This window comes from Antechinus flavipes, chromosome 3, assembly GCF_016432865.1.
Source record: "Antechinus flavipes isolate AdamAnt ecotype Samford, QLD, Australia chromosome 3, AdamAnt_v2, whole genome shotgun sequence".
Classification (NCBI taxonomy): Eukaryota; Metazoa; Chordata; class Mammalia; order Dasyuromorphia; family Dasyuridae; genus Antechinus; species Antechinus flavipes.
The window spans coordinates 523673106-523693679 of record NC_067400.1 but is presented as its reverse complement, the minus strand read 5'-3'; the positions used below and the strand labels follow the sequence as shown (position 1 = coordinate 523693679).

The following is a 20574-nucleotide window of genomic DNA, read 5'->3' as shown; positions in this document are numbered from 1 at the left end:
TCTGTAATCTCTACCCCTTGCTTGCTTGTGAGTTTGTCATTTTTTCATTGATCTGACAGATAAATTCCTTGTTCTTCTAAAATGTTTCTCATATGACCTGTTCTAGCTAGGTCATGTATCCATCCATTTGGAATATATCTTGGTAAATTATGTGAGACATTGGTCTAAAACTAATTTCTGCCAAACTTCCTTCCAGCTATCCTACCAATATTAACACTGGTTAGAAGAGACAGAATATTATAGTGGAAATTTACTAGGTGTGTACATTGGGGCAAGTCACTTTTTTTTCTTTTTTCCAAATTGAAATATTTATTTTCAAAACATAAGCAAGGATAATTTTTCATCATTGACCCTTGCAAAACCTTGTGTTCCAATTTCTTCCTCTTTCCCTCCAATTCCTGTCCTAGATGGCAAGTAATCCAATATATGTTAAATATGGTAAAAATATATATATATATGTAAATCCAATATAGGCATATGTATTTGTACAATTATCTTGTACAAGAAGAAGCAGATCAAAAAGGAAAAAATGAGAAAGAAAACAAAATGCAAGTGAACAACAAAAAGAAGTGAAAATGCTATGTTGTGATTCACATGAAGTTCTACATTTGGGTGTAGATGGCTCTCTTCATCACAAGATCATTGTAACTGGCCTGAATTATCTCATTGCTGAGAAGAGCCACGTCCATCAGAATTGATCATCATATAATCTTCTTGTTGCCATGCACAATGATCTCCTGGTTCTCCTCACTTCACTCAGCATCAAATCACATAGGTCTCTCCAGGTCTCTCTGTATTCATTCTGCTGATCATTTCTTACAGAACAATAATGCTCCATAACATTCATATACCACAATTTATCTAGCCATTCTCCAACTGATGGGCATCCACTCAGTTTCCAGTTTCTTGCCACTACAAAGAGGGCCACCACAAACATTTTTGGGCAAGTCACTTTTCTCTGGACTTCAAGTTCCTCAGAAAAAAAGGAGGTTGAACAAGATTCTCTCTGACAATCCTTATAATTTTGTGACTTGTCTTGGCCCAATAACTTATTTAGATTTTACTTTCAAATAAAAAAAAAGTATTTACTATGAGCTCCCAAAATATGTATATTTGTTGTAAAATGTATACTGTCCATGTGGCATTGAGATGCTACCAATACTACGCAGATGGGCTGCAGGAGGTCAAGAAGTCCAGTGCCCATATGATGTTGAATCAATTGATACTTCTGTTGCATCATCTGGGCCAGTGATGTCTCTGTATCATAAGGTCCCTCTGTGTGAATTCCTGCATAGGCATAGTGAACTTCAGGTCTGTTAACGTTCAGGGGCTGTTTTATGGTTTTCTTGGAGGCAATGTGAATACCGTCATGCCCCTTTCAAATAATGCCCACTAGTTCTGGATGCCACAGATTAATAAGGATATTCATGAACTAGAGCTCATACAGAAGAGGGCCTGGCTTGAGTCCAGGTCTTAGAAGGATTATTTGAAGAAACTGGGAATGTTAAGCCTGGAGAAAACACCGGAGATATGGTCACTATTTTCAAGTATGCAAAGGCATGTTGTGTACAGGAGGAACTAGCCTTATTCTGTCTCGCTCTAGAGGGTACAATAGAAGCAAATTCAAGCTCAGCAAAACCTTCCTAGCAGTTGTTGTTTAGTCATTTTCGGTCATGTCCAACTCTTTGTGTTCCCATTTGGAGTTTTCTTGTAAAAAATACTGGAGTTGTTGGTCATTTCCTTCTGCTCATTTTATAGATGAAGAAACTGAGGCAAACAGGCTTAAGTGACTTGCCTATGGCAACAGAACTGGTAAGTGTCTGAGGCCAGATTTGATGAGTCTTCCTTACTCCTGCACTTACACTTTATGTGATCTTTCCTGGGAGGTTTCCTCTTCTTGAAGTCTTCAAATAGAATCTTCTTCAAGGCTTTGATGACTACTTGTTGAGTATTTCCTTTGTATATGAGTTGGACTAAATGGCCATTATAGTTCCTTCCAACTTAAAATCTGATTTATTACTTGATATTGTTGGAATTTATTCAGTCTGCCCTTTATCATGGTAAATATGTTCTGTTAGTTGACCAAAATGTTATTAGTAGGGCTTTGATCAATCAGGTTAAGAGACAGAATGATAAATGTATGGGTGAAATTCCTTCCATTGGATCAAATGAAAATTAAATGTTACAAAGAACACTATTGTATATTTCCCAGATTCAATTAGTTTATCTACCCAATATAATACTTTAATTCCAATTTCTTATGCAATGGATTTACACCTTGAAATCAGTCTGTATGAATGATATAACTTCACTATTGTCATCTCTAAAACTTGTCTCCTATCAATTAAAGAAATTAATTTCCTTGAAATTCTTGACCTTTTGTTCTTTCAGATGAACTTTGTTTTTTTTTTTTTTTAGATCTGTAAAATAATTTCTTGGGAGTTTGATTGGTATGACACTGAATAAGTAGATGAATTTACATACTATTGTCACTTTTATTATATTTGCTCAGCCTACCTATGAGCACTTGATATTTTTCCAGTTGATCAGATCTGACTTTATTTGTGTGGAAAGTGTTTTGTAGTTGTGTTCATATAGCTCCTGACTTTGCCTTGGCTGATAAATTCCCAAATATTTTATATTATTGACAGTTATTTTAAATGCAATTGCTCTCTGTATCTCTTGCTGTTGGATTTTGTTAGTGATATATAAAAATGCTGATGATTTATGTGGATTTATTTTGTATCCTGCAACTTTGCTAAAGTTGTGAATTGTTTCTAAGAGTTTTTTAGTTGATTCTCTAGGGTTCTCTAAGTGTACCATCATATCATTTGCAAAGAGTGATAATTTGGTTTCCTCATTGCCTTCTCTAATTCCTTTAATTTCTTTTTATTCTTTTATTGCCAAAGCTAACATTTCTAATACAATATTGAATGGTAATAGTGGGTAACCTTGTTAAACCCATGATCTTATTGGGAATGGTTCTAGTTTATCTCCATTACATATGATGCTTGATGATGGTTTTAAATAGATGCTACTGACTATTTTAAGGAAAAGTCCATTTATTCCTATATTCTCTAGTGTTTTTAATAAGAATGGGTGTTGGATTTTATCAAATGCTTAGAAATTTTCTAGATTCTGACACTCTATGTTCCCCCACCCCCCAAACCATTGCTGGCTTCCTCCCTAGATTATCCTGAAAACCAAATAACAAAGTATCTAAAGCACTTTGTAACCAGAAAGCATTAAAGGTTAGCTATTGTTATTAATGAAAACACTTGTGACCAGTACACTCTTCCAGGAGCAGGATGGAACAAAACTTTTTCAGTTGCCACCAACCACAATGGAAGTACGTTATTTCAACTGCTCTGGAGCTGTTATAGTGCCCACAACCTGGGAGATGTACTTGTTGGCACCCATCTGATTCTTTCTCCACCTTTAGAAATACAAGCAAACCCTCTTCCCCAGGCAATTAACCTATCGAATTCCCTTCTATTTACCACTTTTGGGATTTCTCCTCATCATCTGGCAATTACATTGGAGCTGTTTGCACTAGATATTGCCCTGTTGGGTTAAAAGGCCTGTATTCTTCCCAACTGTAATCCTGATTGCTTTTCTGTTGGTTGATCACATCAGAGTCCTGAACTTCTCTGGGTATAACCTCAGCTGCCATCATGCCCCACCCGTCTTTTGATTGATATCTTGGGGCTGGGCTCTGCCTCTCATTTCCCTGGGTCAATCTACATTCAGAGGCCCAGTGGAAGCTTTGGTTGCATTTTGGATGTGGGGTTTTAGGTCTTCTCTCACCCTGTCCTCTCACTCTATCTCTGTATCTGCATTGGGCTCTAAGATCTCCTATTTTTCCACACTGAAAACATCTACAATTTTCTCTAGAAATCCCTTGCCAAGAGGGACCCTGTCTTTCCATGTTCATCATAGTCTGAGTATAATAAGCATTTGTGCCCACTGTGGCACAGTGCCTTATGAGCTCCTCTAAAGGAGCATCTTTGTCTAGTCCCCATATAATTCTTTTGCAAACCTCATTGGCATTTTCCTTAGCCAGATGTCTGGTCATTATTTCTGTAGCAGCATTATCTCCAATGGTTCTTATTACAGCTGTTTGCAAATGTCCCACAAAATCAGCAAAAGGTTCATTGGGACCTTGCTCTATTTTTGTGAAGGCTTTACATCCATCTTTCTGTCCAGGGAGAGAATCCCAAACTTTTATTGCAGCCTTAGAAATTTGCTCAAGTGTTTCTACTGGGCTTATACCCCAAAGAGATACTAAAGAAGGGAAAGGGACCTGTATGTGCCAAAATGTTTGTGGCAGCCCTGTTTGTAATGGCTAGAAGCTGGAAAATGAATGGATGCCCATCAACTGGAGAATGGTTGAGTAAATTGTGGTATATGAATGTTATGGAATATTATTGTTCTGTAAGGAATGACCAGCAGGATGAATACAGAGAGGACTGGCGAGACTTACATGAACTGATGCTGAGTGAAATGAGCAGAACCAGGAGATCATTATATACCTCAACAAGGATATTGTTTGAGGATGTGTTCTGATGGAAGTGGATCTCTTCGATAAAGAGAGCTAATTCAGTTTCAATTGATCAAGCATGGACAGAAGCAGCTACACCCAAAGAAAGAACACTGGGAAATGAATATAAACTGCTTGCATTTTTGTTTTTCTTCCCGGGTTATTTATACCTTCTGAATCCAATTCTCCCTGTGCAACAAGAGAACTGTTTGGTTCTGCATACATATATTGTATCTAGGATATACTGTAACCTATTTAACATGTAAAGGACTGCTTGCCATCTGGGGGAGGGGGTGGAGGGAGGGAGGGGAAAAATCAGAACAGAAGTGAGTGCAAGGGATAATGCTGTAAAAAATTACCCTGGCATGGGTTCTGTCAATAAAAAGTTATTAAAAAAAAGAAAAGAAAAGAAATTTGCTCATACACTAGTATGGGATAATAAACCTGTTCTGAATTCTCTGCATACTGACCTTCATCAGCTAGATGGTCAAAAATGATTTATACAATAGCTCCTGTTTGCCTATTGCATTGGGCTTGAATCCTACATAATTCATGATACTCTGAAAGCCACAACAAATTTTGTCCCAGTTCTAAACATGTTCATGGATTTTTAATCATTTGGGGTTAAAATTTCATAAGACAAATTATCTAGTAACATCTTAACATAAGATGATGTAACCCCATAAAGAGTGCAACCCTTTTTTAAATCTTTGATTTTTTCCAAATTAAAAGGAGTGTATTTTCTCTCTTTTTGACCTGAAGAGTCAAGCTTTTCAATTACAGGATATGCATTTATAAAATCAGATATATCGTCTTCATTTTTTGCCATAAATAATGCCTTTTCTAATCTTGTCATAATCTGCTTCACAGGAGGCGCTGACTGTGTTTCTGTCTCTCTCCCTACTCCTTCTCCCTCCACCCATGAAGGGTTAATTGAGGGGGGAGGGTCATGAGATGTGGAATGATCTAATTTCTCCTTGCAACAAAAATGCTAGCAGTTTATATATCACACTCAAAATTGTACTTAACTCTATTCTTATCTGATTCTTCCTCCTTTTCACCTAGTTTAATTAGCACCTTCCCCTCCTGCTCTTTCTTCTTTTTCCTTATTCTAACACTTAAATAATTTCCTAAAGCCAGTTGTATTAAATTATATGTATTAAGTATGTCTTTGGAAATTGAGTCAGGTCCATTTTTATTGTAGAATTGACAAAGATCCTCTCCTATTAATTTCCACTCCTCTAAATCCAATTCTTTTTCCATAGAGAAACAAGGACATATGTTCTTTACAATTTCTAAAAGTTCAGTGATCCACTGCAAAATTATAATCAAACCTTGGCTTTTCATAACCTTGGCAATGTTCTCTAAACATTTTCCTTGAACAGAAACAGAAGACTGTTTTCTAAACATCTGTCCCATCTTAGCTGAAATTCTACTTTAACTCTTTTAGCAAAATTTCTTTATTGTACTCAACCTAATTTCTGGGTTGAGGAGACTTTTCCACTGAATTCAGGATCTGAGATCAGGATCCTGTCAGCCCCACGTTGGGCGCCAAAATGTGGTGTTCTCTTCTTTTGCATAATATGATCGTTCTCTGGGAAAGCAGGTTTCTTGGGGAAGTTTTCTGGAGGCAGCCTTAATTTCAGTTCTGAGTAATAAACACTTCAAATACAGCCAGCTGATAAAATCCAAATGTTTATTTCTTCTCTCTTTCCTTGGACCCAGTTAGCTTTCTTAGAGGCCTATCTCTCTGCTTGGTTCCAAGAGCTCTTGCAGCTTGTCCTTTGTTTCTACCTCTGCTTTCTTTAGCCTCCAGCCAGTACAAAGGTGGAAGATGGAATGAATCTAACTCCGCCTCCAAGAGTGGGCTTGTGGGCTTCTGTATTTCTCAGAGGGCTCTCTGGCCCTGAGAGCTTCTTGCTTATATGCTGTTCACTGAATACACACCAATCATTATATCACTGGGAAATCATTATTTGTTGTATGATTAAATCAATGCTAAACTAGATTTAAACATTGTCTCCTCAATTCCACTTAGTACCTTGTTTCAAGTTCTGTCCCATAACATCTCCTCATAGGATCAGATCAATCATACTGAATCATGCTAAATTAGATAATTATTGTCTCTATCAACTCTAATGAGTTAACACTTTGTAAGGATTCCAACAGTGAGGGAGTAGGCTCCCCCTTCCTTCCTTCAAAGGTCTTCCAGAAGAAATGAAAAATGATTTTTAAAAGCAAATTCTAATTGTGCTTTGGAGGGTAAGTTACATGAGATATCAGCTAACTAAATATATATGGTGAAAAAATATGATCTTGAAGGAAAAGAATGATGTTCTGAATTTTTTTTTCTTTTAAGATATCTACCTGTAGCATCTGGTCCATGTTTTCTTCCTAAAGGATTTTGTTTTATGAAACCCCTATCCATTTTGTTAATGTCAAAGACTATTATGTTCAAATGAATCAAATGTGCTCCTTTCCTATCTCCCACCTACCTCCTTCAAGAAAAGAACAAATTGTGTAGAACATAACTTGGATAAAACTTTTAGAAATGGAAAGTCATGGACTTTCAGAGAGGGACAAGTTTCTTTTGATCTGTTCGATAATTTCATACTTGGTAGTAAGTTTCTGCAACGTTTTGGACCTGTGTTTAGCTGAAGGTAGGGGAATTATTCTATCAGATGACTAGCAGTTATCCAAATGGAATATACTACTTTTACCATCACCATGCCTGCTTTTGTTACATTATTAATTTCACTTGTAGACAAGGATGTTAATCAGATTATAAACTATTATAGAAATTTTTGGTTTAGTACATGAGCAAGCATTATACAGAACTTTCAGTCTTTTAAAAGATGAATTTTTTTTTTTTTTTGAGTGTTACTTGTACCTCAAGCTGTTACAAAGTAAAATATTAAACGGCTTAGGTGGAGGGGGCGGGGAGGGGGTGTAAATCTTCCAGGGTAGACCAGGCGAATCCTTCTTGTCCCCTCGGGAATTCCTGGGGATTCTTTCTCTGAACGAGTCCCGACATGAGGGAGTCAGGCTACGAGGGTCAGTCTTTGGGCGGAACAGAACGGTACTTTTTCTGCTCTTCTCTGTCCACTGAAATGTTCGTGTGTGTTAGTGATTAAGTTCTTGTTTAAATATTGTTTTTTAATGTCATCAAAATTCTTAGTTGAAATGTTTAGCTGTTCATTCCACAAACATTTGTGTAGGTAAAGAGATGTACCTTGAGGGTTCCCCCGAGTTAATGATATACAGAGCAGAATGGGATTTTTTTTTCCTTAAGAGTCTAGATTTAGGAATCGGGAAACTTGGTCTTGCGCCAACTCTATAAGAGTTGTAACTTCGGGCAAAAGACCCGCCCTCTGCAGGCTTTACGTCCCTCCTAGTTCGCAGGAGACCCACCGCCGGTCGCCTTCTTTTCCCTTCCGACTGCGAAGGGGAAGGGGGCGGGCCTTTTAGAACGGCGGAACCTTGGAGCCGCAGCCCCGGACGTTGCGTGGCCGGGGGGACGCCTTTGCTCAGCACACCTCGCGGTGCCCTTCACCTCAGCCGAAGGAGGCGGCGGCGGCGGCGGCTCCGGTACAGGCGAGATGAGCCTCAGGATCAATTCCATCCCCCTGCAGTTCCTGCCCGATGAGGCCCGGAGCCTGCCACCCCCGAAGCTGACAGACCCGCGGATCCTCTACGCGGGCTTCATGGGCTACTGCGCTGGGCTATTGGACAACCTGCTGCACCGCCGCCCGGTGCTGGTCGCTGGTGAGGACGGGACGCGCGTGCACGAGACGAGGGGCCTGGGGCGTGTGCACTTTGACTGGGGGTTGGAGGAGGAGGGGAAAAAAACAAAAAACCAAGCGATGCGCATGCTCAGTTCATGCGGGTGTCGGCGGGGAGGGGGCGGGAGAGATGCTTTAAAAGTCTGGGCTTCTGGGGTCTGGGGCCTTGGCTTTGGACTCAGGGGCCCCGAGTTCTAGTGTCGGCTCCCATCTGTGCCTTTGGCTAAGTCACTTCTCTCCCGCTTTTCTTCCTGGGAGAAGGGATCTGGTATTGGAAGGGGAGCTGTGACATCACGAAAGTTCTGTCCCCTTCCGGGCCTCTCTGTCTGGGTCTTGTTATTGTTGCTCACTTGTGTCCCACTCGGCGAAGACTGCAGTGGTTTGCTGTTTCCTTCTCTGGCTCATTTTACAGATGAGAAAACTGAGGCAAACAGGGTGAAGTGACGTGCCCAGGGTCACCCAGCTAGTGTCTGTGTAACAATTGAGTGTTCCTGACACCAGGCTCGGCACTCTGTCCACCTTGCCACCGGGCCGCCCTTACCTTGGTGGGCCCCCTCCAGCAACTCTGTGACCAGTTACAGGAACAAGTTGGGGTCACTCACGTGGGACATTCCATCCCCTGCCCTTGTGCCTTGTGACAGTCTCGCAGGCCTGGAATATTCTTGCTTCTTCCTTTGCGTTTCCCAGGTTATGAAGAGTTTTAAGTGCCAGGAGAAGACTTTTATTTGGTCAGATTTCTTACAGTGCTGGGCACCGTGCTAAGCAGTGAGCTTATTGAGTAATGGAGTTATAACATGGTCAGACCTGAGCTTTAGGAAAATTATCTTGTCAGCTGAGCGGAGGAGACATTGGAGTAAGGAAAGGAGGGAAACGGGGAGACTGAGGGAAAGGCTACTGGGATAGTCTGGGCGTGGAGAAAGGGGGTAAATGAGGTGCCTTGATGACTGGGCAGGTGGTGGAGTCCCAGAATAAGAGAGTTGCAAAGAGGTGAAGGTTTGAGGGGAAATATAGTGAGTTCTGTTTGGGTTATATTGAGTTCAAATGCCTATGGAACGTCGAGTTTGAGGTGTAAGGTCTAGGGCTCAGGAGAGTGATGCGCTAGATGTATAGATTTCGGAGTCATCTCCTTGGAGGTGATCATTGGTTCCATAAGGGGCTAATGACATAGGATAGAGAAAAAATAGGAGAGGCTCGGAACAGAGCCTGAGCATGATGTGGATGAAGATCCAGTAAAAGAGAGTGAAGAACATTGAGATTGAGGAGATTCAGGAGAGAACATTGTCCCTAGTAGAGAGGTGAGGATATCTAGGAGAAGAGGATCGGATACTGCACAGCGGTCAAGAAGGGTGAGGACTGAGAACAGGCCAGGGCTTAGAGGAGAGGATGTAGAGGTACCTGGTGAGCACAGCCTTCTCAAGGAGCTTAGGCTGAAAGGGAAAGAGACAAAAGGGGCAATGGTAAACAGGAATGGTCAATTAAAGTAAGGGTTTTTAAGGTATGGGGAGATATATTTGTGTTTTTGGACACTGGAAAAGGGCACAGTAGATATCTCTTGAAGACGAGATTGAGGATGATACTGAAAGCAATCTGCTGGAAAATGGGAGAAGGAGAGATCAAGGGTACCTGAAGAGGGTTTTCCTTGACAAGGAAAAGGGCTTCTTCATCTGACATTTAAGTAAAGGACAGAATGAGGGAAAGCATCTGAGTGATACAAGAGAAAGAGAATTAGAGACTAGAAGCTCTTAAAAAGTGGCCTTAACTTTTTCTCAGTCCTTATATTTCTCTGCAGTCTTTGACACTATTTATCCCCCTCTTCCATAATCTTTTCCCAAGGATTTCAGACTGTCCCTCTCTCCTGGCTCTTCTCCTACTCTCATACTCAGTCTCTTTTGCTGGATTCAGACCACATCCCAACAGCAGTTGAAACAGAGTTCTATCCTGGAACTTCTTCTCTTATTCTTTTGTGCTATTTATTTATTTTTTATTTATGCTATTTCATAAGTTACCATGGATTCAGATTATCTTTATATAGATAATTCATAGATCTTCTTATCCAACCCTAACTTCTTTGCTGACCTCAATCTCTGACTGCCTGGATGAACTGTATGTCCCTAGGACATCTTAAACTCGTCATATCAAAAACTGAACTCATTATCATTCTCTCAAACCTTCTATTCTTCCAGATTTCTCTATTACTGTTAAAGGCAGCATTGCTTTTCCAGTCTCTTCAGGCTTGTGTCATTTTCAACTCCTCATTATCTCTTTCAAAAACACAAGTTTCTCTCCACCCTACTCCCTCATCCAGTTTGTTGCCATAGGATTTCGTCTTTTCAAAATCTCTCAAATATTCCCCTTTCCTGAATTGGTAAGCAATTTGATATAGATTATACATGTGCAGTCATATAGAACATATTTCTATATCAATCTTGTTATGAAAGAAAAGACCCAAAAATCCTGAGAAAATAAAGTGGAAAAGAGTGTGTTTCAGTCTTGATTCAGACATCAGTTCTTTCTCTGGAGGAAACAGCATTTTTCATCATGAGTCCTTTGGGATGGGTTTGGATCATTGTATTGCTGAGAAGAGCTAAGTCATTCACAATTGATCATTGTATAGTATTGCTGTTTAATATTTATTTATTATTATTATTAGAAATTCATTTAGAAAATCAATATTTGGTTTTTTAGATCAGTATGCAACCTGCAGAGATCTTGATATACCATTCAGTAGCCTCTGTTTGTGTTTGACACCATAACTCAAGTAGGTTCCCTTATTGAATCCAGGATCAAAGATGAAATCTTCTCTTTGACTTTTAAAGTTTTTCATTAGCTGGTCCCTTTTTGCCTTTGCACCTTCCTCCCCTCCTTGGACTTTTCAGATAGTGACCTTGACTTCCTTGAGGTGCTTTGAACAAGTCATTCCATTTTGAGACTCAGAACATTTTCACTGACTGTCTTCCATGCCTCTTGCTCTCTCATCTCTGCCTCCTGGCTTCCTTCACATCCTTTAGATTTCAGCTAAAATCTCATCCTTTTTAGATTTCTAAAAGTTGGTGTCTTCTCATTGAGATTATCTCCACTTGCGCACGCAAGCATACACACACACATACACACACATTCTTGACTTGCAGACAAATTTTACTCCATTTCAAAAGAATTCTTGTGTTTTGTATTGTTTCCCCAGAAGAAAATTTCATGTAATCAGATATGAACAGATTAGATAGACTTTTAGAGTTAAAAGTGACTGTAGAGATCATTTTAATCTATCTTTCTCATTGGAAAATAAGGAAACAGGCTTTCATATGGATTACCCCAGTTAGGTTGTGCAGAGAAATATTGGAGCAGGAATTAAAATCAGGCTTCTATTTGTGTCCTTTTTCCTATGCCAGTCATCTTTATAACTTCCATAGTGCCTAGCACAGCAAATACCCAAGAATGAATGAATGAATTAGAAGATTTTTTATTTATGTGTTTTTAGAGTAATGGGAAAAAATGACTGCCCTTCGCATGATATTTAAATGCAATATTTTCTTCATTACAAAATCTGATTTCCATTTATCTTTTGGTTTTGATTTTTCATGAATTGCAGGATTACATCGCCAGCTCCTGTATGTCACTTCATTCTTTTTTGTGGGATATTATCTTATTAAACGCCAAGACTTTAAGTATGCTGAAAGGGACCGTGATATGTTTAAATATATGAGACTGCATCCAGAGGATTACAAAGAAGAAGGTAGGTATTTCAAATTTCAAGAAATGCTGAAGTTACATAATATTTAATATGTAATTTGTAACTACATATGAGACTATATGATATGATATGAAATATATAAGTTATAGAAATAAAGTCCTTTTGTTCTATCCTGGTTATACAATTTGAGCAGAGTTTTCCAAAGTTTACATCATCTAAACCACTTGAAAAATTGTTCCATATCATTACTAATAAGAAAATTACACTTCATACACAATAAATGGGCAGAATATAACAAAAAAAAAAAAAATGGGGTCAAGCAATAGTCCCCTGAACTGACTAACCAGGGCCTTATATTTTGCTCCTACCAAAGTAAAAAGAAGAATGAGACTAGATTCCCTGGGAATGTGGATTTTATTTGCATTCTGTTGGAGTGCTATTAATCTTTGTCCTGAATAAATATTTTATTCTTCCAAGATCCTTCCTAGCCTGAATTTGCCAGGATACTTATAAAATGATTTAGGTCCAAGTTAACACCAGAAATTCCCCAAATCATATTGATTTCTGTGAGCCCAGAATCATTTTGGAGCATGAGCTACATTTGACTTAATTATCACAATAGCACTGCAAAATAGGTAATGTACTGAGATTCAGATTGATTTTCTTGTCTCACATCACACATCTGATAAGTTCTGGAACAAGAATTACAACCCATATTTTGTAATTATACAATCCAGCATGTTAAATTTGTTTTCAAACAAATACATAGTATTTTTTGTTTAAACAAAAAATGCTAGTCTTTTTAAGAAAAAATTTTTAAACTTAACATAGTAAACAAATCAATCTCTAGCAATATTCAGTATATAATTCTCTTTATGTTTCTGTACCTTAGTGTATATAAAGTTCTTTTGCTTCCACTTTAGTTATTTTCTGTGTCCTTTCAAATTCATCATATTTAATAGTGGTGTAGTTATCCATTCCAGTAATGGTCCATAATTTGCTTTGTTCCATCATTTCCCATTCTTGGGCATTTAGGTGTCCAGTTTTTCACTGCCTTATCACTCTCAATATTCTTGTTAATGGGTAGTTAGCCAATTTTAGAGCTAAAAAAGATTTTAATTATCATCCGATTTGGCCTTGTCAGGTTTTTTGAGTTTTTTTACTGCATGTTTTCTTATATCCCATTCATTTCCAGATCTATTCTTCTCACTCCATGAGTCTTTCCTTTTAAAAAAGATTAAAAAATAAAAAAGGGGGAGGGGAGGGAATAGGAAAACGCCTATAAAACCATTCAAACATCAACTGTGTGACAGTATAGAATAATCTTTAAATAAAGTCCCTCCTAAATTGTGTGAAGGGAGTGAAAATGCTTTTCTTGACTATTTTCTGGAGCCAAAATTTGAATTACATAGCAATCAGTTTTATTGATCTTTCCATTTGCATTATTGTAATGATTGTATTTGTTGTTTTCCTGATACTGCCTCAGTTCCTGGATTATTTGATATCTCACTAAATTCTTTGCATCTGTCCACTTGTGCTGATTTGGTGATATCCCATCTCATTCATGTGCCATAATTTATGTAGCTGTGGGTCAGTGGGTAGCTTCTCACTTTTCAGATGATGGAATTCAGGTCTCACAAAACTAAAGTAATTTCCCCAAGATCCCATCACCATGTTGTATTGCAGCCTGGCATGGGATCCAGATTTGAGTGGCTTTTTCTCTTTTTGATAACATCTTTAGATTTATAGAATAGAATTGTGGGATTAGTGGGTTTTGTTAGTTTGAGAAAGCTAAAAGATCAGTTTAAAATCTGGTATAAATATCATGCCCCACAGTAGTTCTGAATAGCTGATAGCTATGAGCCCTTCATTTTGGAAACAAGAGCTCAAAAGACATTTGATGTGTCTGGCTGCTTGCCCTCTCCTGACTGATAGTCAGTGCTGCTTTTTTCCCTTCTTCTCTGTCTTCCACACAGCAGCACTGTAGTTGTTCTAATAGCCTTACCACTTCCAACTCAGTATTGTAAAGGGAAGCAACAGTAAAGTTTTTCTGATTGCTCTGGAAAATTTCTTAGTGGCACTGTATATTCTATGTGTATTCCTATCTAATATATATATTCAAGGAAAATTTAAACTAAATTTCTAATGAAAATACTTAAAGGACTTATTTTATAATATCCTTTTCTTTTGTAGAAAAGAAAACTTATGCTGAAATTCTTGAAGACTTCCATCCAATTCGCTGAAACTTCTCCCACTGCCTGCTTTTATCTCTTTCCCAAGAGCTTTTGTTATTGAACTTAATAGGATGTATTTCTAATATATCTCAAATTCATGCATAATGAAAAAACTTACGGTCTTGTTATTAAATGAATGACATGAATACATGGACTATTTCAATTATCTACCCTCTTATGTATGTTATGCCTTAGTACATATAGCAAAGTATGGGGTTAAGATTTTGTGTGTGACTGTTTGGGTTCCAAAAGGCCCCTTGCTAGATTCCAAGTATCTCTTACTTTCTGGGGCTTGATTGTTCAGAACATCTTAAGAGTTACTTAAAAGAAAGTGCATCTGTCTTGGGGAAAAGACATTTTACATTCTAACTCATGCACTGATACAAAGTGATATTAACCAAGGCCAACCTATAAGGACTCACAGTCAGCTTTTATGAAATGCTTGCTACATGCTAGACACTTTGCTGAGCAATGAGGTAAAAAGAAAAGCTAAAACAGTCCTTACCCTCAGGGAACTCACATTCTGATGGAGGAATTTATTGTTCAGTCTGTTCAATCTTTTCTAATTCTCTGTGATCCCATTTAGGATTTTCTTGGCAAAAATACTGTAGTGATTCCTTCTCATTTTACTGACAAGAAAACAAAGGCAAACCGGTTTAAATGACTTGCCCAGAGTCACACAGCCAGTGAATGTCTGAGGTCAGAGTTGAACTCGGGTCCTCTGATGGATGTTCTATTTGCTGTGTCACTTAGATGCCCCAGTGGAGGGGACAATGTTCCAATAACTGGAAGGTCATCTTGGAGGGAACAGTATGGAACTGGTAATGCTAAGGAAGGTGGGATTTGAGTTGATCCCTGAAGGAAAGTAGGAAAGCTGGGAGGGAGAGCAGAGGAAGAAGGCATTCCAGGCCTAGGAGACAGATTGTAAAAAGGCCCACAGATGGAATAGAGTGTTGTAGGTGTAATAGTAAGTAGAGCAATGTAGTTGCTTAATTTACTATCTGGATAAGAGACTGTATAGGAAGAAGACAGCAAAGGGAGGAGGTTAATTAGTGAGAGGCTTTAAATTCCAAAGAGAGCATTCACAAAGCATGAAGGCAATTTGGAGCCTTTTTAGTTTAGAGGGGTGCCTGAAACACAGTCCCACTTACACTTTAGGAAAATCACATCACCTGAGGAGAGAATGGATTAGAACAGAGAGACTCCCTGAAGGGCTGTTGCACAATCCAGTATAGATGGTGAGAGCCTTCACGATGGTGATTATCATGTGAATGGAGAGAAATATCCATATAAGGGATCGTGCCTTAGAAATCACAAGATTGGACAACACATTGGATATGGAGGTGAGTGCAAGTGAGGAATCACAGTTGGTTCAAGGTTGTGGGCCTTGGGAACTGGAAGGATGGTGATGATGAAGGTTTGGAAAGGCCTTAAGGTGAGGGGAATAACAAATCAATTGGAGTGCTATAAAAGGATTGGCTGAAGACCCCTTTATGGTTCTGTAATAAACTTGTAATGGGCCATGGGCCAAATCACTTTGGTTCTGTAGTTCCTTCCGCTCCATCCAGCATAGATCCTTGATCCGAGTCATCCAGGGTTGGGTTTTGGCTAAGTGTGATCAATAGTGCAAAGAGAGAGCAGGGAGTTCAGAGGTAAAGGATAGAATTGGATTGAGGCACTGAAGTCAAGATAGGTGAGCCAGGGTTCAGCCAGGGTACCCTAGCCAGGTGGTGCAACAAGAACAGCTTACAGCTTCAGACAGAACAGTCATAGACACACCAGAGATTACAGCGTGAATGTGAAACAGAATTGGGACAGAGGAAGAGCTGCCGTGGCAAACGATCATCAGATAAGGGAGCTTCATGAGCGTGGAGCTGGAACGTGTGTGGGGCAATGGCAAGATGGAGAGTAGGAGTGTGAAACTGAGGACTGGGAGAACTGCAGAAGTCAGTGCACTTAAAGGAGTCAGCATGAGTGTTGAACTTCACTAGAGAAGAAGGAAGTTTTCTAGAGACAAGAAAGAACAAGATAGATTTACAGGCTGAAATCTGAACCCCCATTGTGGGTTCAGGGATATAGTGAGAACAAACAAGGATTTGAGGATATCTCCTTGCTGTACATATCGAAAGTAGCAGAGTAATCTTTAAGAGGTATGTGGGAGCAGAGCTGTCTTAACTAATTGTGAATAAAAGTTGGGAATTTTTATGGAACAATTGATTTATGCATCATTACTTCACATTACTCAATACGTGTGGTCTGAAAGGTAAAAAACCTATTCATAGAAGAGATAAATAACGGAAAATATGTCAATGAGATTCTATGACTGCCTTCATGAGATTGTCTTCCTGACCTTTCCGTAATCTACATTCACATGGAATTGGTTTAATTTTTAATAGTATTTTTCCAAATACATGCAAGAATATTTTTCAACATTTACTTTTGCAAAAACTTGTGTTCCAAGTTTTTCTCTCTCTTTCCCCCTGCTCTTCCCCAAGATAACAAGCGATCCAATATAAGTTAAACATGTGCAATTCTAAACATTTTAATTTTTGTCATGCTCTGCAAGCAAAATCAGATCAAAAAGGGAAAAAAAAACACAAGCAAATAAACAACAAAAAAGTGAAAATACTATACTTCTATCTGCATTCAGTCTCCATAGTTCTCTCTGGATGCAGATGACATTTTCCATCTCAAATCTATTGGAATTGCCTTAAATTAACTCACTGTTGAAATGAGCCAAGTCCATCACAGTTGATCATTACATAATCTTGTGTACAGTGTTCTCTTGGCTCTGCTCACTTCACTTAGCATCAGTTCATGTAAGTCTCTCCAGGTCTCTCTGAAATTATGTTGCTGATTGTTTCTTATAGAACAATATATTTCATTACATTCATAGACCATAACTTACTCAGCCATTCCCCAACTGTTGAGTCTCCACTCAATTTCTAGTTCCTCACCACTACAAAAAGGGCTGCCATAAACATTTTTGCACATGTGGGTCCCTTTCGCTCTTTTATGATCTCTGGGATATAGATCCCATAGAGACACTTTTGGATCAAAGGCTACGCACGGTTTTGTGGCAGGAATTGGTTTAATTATGGATGTATTACACAATTTACATTTGGCAGCTATTGGCATTTTGTCTTTGCAGAATGAATTATCTATTTGTCAAAAAAACACTTTTACCAAAGTCCAAGTTCTTTCAATTAAAATAAGGTACAATTATCTTTAAATTAACCTCTTATCAGGAGATACTTAAGTTTGTTTGGAGCATTGTAGATGACAAACAGTTCACTCAATAGAGTTCAGTTGCCAGGAAACAAATACCCAAATTTTCAATATAAGCAGCCGTTAGATTTGGTAATATTCCATATAGTCCTACTATATGGTCTTCAAACTATGCTTTTTATATTCTTAAAGTTGATACTGTATATTCATTATTACAGAGGAAAAATAGTTATTAGAAAATCTGAATGAATACTAAACAGATTCTAATAAACACTGGAGAGCTCCATCTTCCCATTGGATTAGAAAAAAGGGACTTGGAAAACTTTTGATAATTTGTACAACATTCATATCTCATATAAATTTTATTAATCCATGAAGCTTTCTTATCATAATCTGAAGTTTTAAAATACAAACCCAATTTTCTAGTTACCAAGTCTAGAGGACTACTGATAGCCTTTCTTGCTTCAGTTTATTTTTAGGCTTAAAATTTATGAAATGTTCCAGCCACCTGAATTTATGAGCCATAAATACACTTGTCCTTTCTACTAGAAGTTACCCATTTAGGGTCTTGGTTGATTAATGTCTGCTTCACTCCCAACTGTAGGTAAATTTTTTTCTATTTTTTTTTCAGTATATAGACCATCTCTATACAATTCTTATTGTCTTTTAACTTTACCAAAACCAGTAATTCTTGATGTATTAACATATATATATTTAAATATTTATTATTAACCAAAGAGATCACCATGTTTCCTAGAGAAATGTTTCTAATATGTGAAGGTTCAAATTCATAAAGTTCTCATATGTCCTCCAATGAAAGAGGGTTCTCACCACCCACTATTCTTAATATTTTTAACATAATAGAAGCATCATATGCTAGGTATTCCCAAACATTAATAACATAGCTTATAATACTTAACTATAATTCTTGAAATCTTTAAGTAGCATCAGTGTAAACAACCTTATGAATATTTGAAATGCGAAACATAGCAGCTTAATTCCATCAAATACCAGTTTAATTGACTACATTTACAAATCTTCTACATCAAAAAAACATGCACTTGTTTCTGAAATTTGGCATTCTATAATGGGTCCATTATTTTTTTTTAAATAAACCAGCATAATACGTATAGTCTATATTGGATTGTTTGCTGTCTTGGGGAAAGGAAAGGAAAAGGAAGGAGAAAGAGAGGGGAAAAAATGTGGAATTCAAAATCTTTCAAAAAATGAATGTTGAAAATTGTCTCTATAAATGGAAAAAATAAAATATAAGAAAAAACAATACACAATAAATAATGCCACCACTGCAAAAATATTATTGTCCATCAATTACTATCCACAGCCCAGGTCAACTATACCATGACTGATAATTGTCCCAACTAATCTTATCAGATGCAACATAATTCTGAACTTTAATTGCTTAAGTCTAACATTGCTCCATGATTCCAGCTTTCTTTTCCAAATCCATATAAAGATACCAGTTTTTGTGAAATTAGGATGGGAAATCATTAGGAAACTCCCCAAAACTCTGAGAAACAATTGTTTCTCTTTTAATATCTTTTTAAATTATAAATGTAATAAATGTGAATTGTTTAAAATACAAGCAACATAAAGAGAACTATATATGAAATCATGAACCTCTATTATATAGTCTTTGAAGTATATATTAAATTTAACATGATATAAACAAAATTGCTCCAAATTGTGTTCCCTTCTGAACTGAGAAAAATTATCTCTTCAGAAAGCTTGCTCATCGTAAAGAAGAGAAAGGGACCCACATGTGCAAAAATGTTTGTGGCAGCCTTTTTGTAGTGGCAAGAAACTGGAAACTGAGTGGATGCCCATCAATTGGAGAATGGCTGAATAAATTATAGTACATGAATGCTATGGAATACTATTATTCCGTAAGAAATGACCAGCAGGATGATTTCAGAGAGACCTGGAGAGACTAATATGAAGTGATGCTAAGTGAAATGAGCAGTACCAGGAGATCATTGAACACAGCAATAGCAAGATTATACGACGATCATTTCTGATGGACATGGCTCTTTTCAAAAGTGAGGTGATTCAAACCAGTTCCAATTGTTCAATGACGAAGAGAGCCATCTATACCCAGAGAGAGAACTGTGGGAACTGAGTGTGGATCACAAATAACATTCTCACTCTCTCTGTTGTTATTTGCTTGCATTTTGTTTCTTTCTTAGTTTCTCTTTTTCCCCCTTCTTGATTTGATTTTTCTTGTGCAACAAGACAACTGTATAAATATGTATACATATATTGGATTTAACATGTATTGGACTACCTGCCAGCTAGGGGAGGGAGGTGGGATAAGGAGGGGAAATTTTGGAACAAAAGGTTATGCAAGGGTCAATGTTGGAAAAATTACCCCTACATATGCTTTGTAAATAAAAAGCTTTAATAAAAAAAAAAAGAAGAAGAAGAAAGAAAGAAAGAAAGCTTGCTCAGCTGGCAACAAATAGAAGCTTTTCTCTCTCTTCATTCCAACACTGATGTTACTGTTCAGTTTTGTGAATAACTAAGAAATACTTCCTTTTGTCTATGTTTCACTTTTCCAAATTTTCAATGTATCATTAGATCTAGTTTCTTCTTTTCCCACTGTTTCTGCATGTCTTGCAATTTAATATACTTATGTGATAGAACCATTTTAAAAGTTTGTTGTTTTAATTTTTAAACTTGCTGGTGTTCAAACTGCACTGGCTTCTTGCAAAGTTTCTTGAACCAATCACATAACTTTATTGGGTTATCTGAAATGAAAACTTCAGATTTCCAAAAAGTTTTATTTTTTCTATCCATTGTCCTTCAGGTGCTACAGTACTATAGTTACAGTTAGTTCTGTATATATTTTGCTTCAATGGGCTAAATGATTGCGTGCCACCAAATCATTTACTCATTTACTCAAATCATTTACTCTTCCCCTCCAAAAAATTTCTTATTTTAAAGAGGAAAAATTAAAAGACAGGAGCTACTATAGGGAAGAGGAAGAGACTAAATAGCTTTTCATAATAAATCAACAGTTTGTCTTGAGAAGTGACAAGTAAAAGGAACTTTCAATTTTGGGACTCAATCTGCAAAAATCCTTAT

The 20574-nt window shown here is 37.7% G+C and overlaps 1 protein-coding gene across 1 annotated transcript; it reads left to right on the top strand.

The window, feature by feature from the left end:
* Window positions 1–8073: 8073 nt before the first annotated feature.
* Window positions 8074–14390, top strand: NDUFC2 (NADH:ubiquinone oxidoreductase subunit C2). The gene is made up of 3 exons (XM_051987207.1): window positions 8074–8305; window positions 11909–12052; window positions 14204–14390. Exons 1-3 carry the CDS (start codon window positions 8140–8142, stop codon window positions 14251–14253), a joined length of 360 nt encoding a protein of 119 aa, XP_051843167.1. The 5' UTR covers window positions 8074–8139; the 3' UTR covers window positions 14254–14390.
* The last annotated feature ends 6184 nt before the right edge of the window (window positions 14391–20574 follow it).

Bases quoted from the DNA above. Each gene is read 5' to 3' on its own strand.
- NDUFC2 (XM_051987207.1), top strand. From the start codon at position 8,140: ATGAGCCTCAGGATCAATTCCATCCCCCTGCAGTTCCTGCCCGATGAG. The intron at 8,306-11,908 runs GTGAGGACGGGA...CATGAATTGCAG, and splicing joins CCGCCCGGTGCTGGTCGCTG to GATTACATCGCCAGCTCCTG. The intron at 12,053-14,203 runs GTAGGTATTTCA...TTTCTTTTGTAG, and splicing joins AGAGGATTACAAAGAAGAAG to AAAAGAAAACTTATGCTGAA.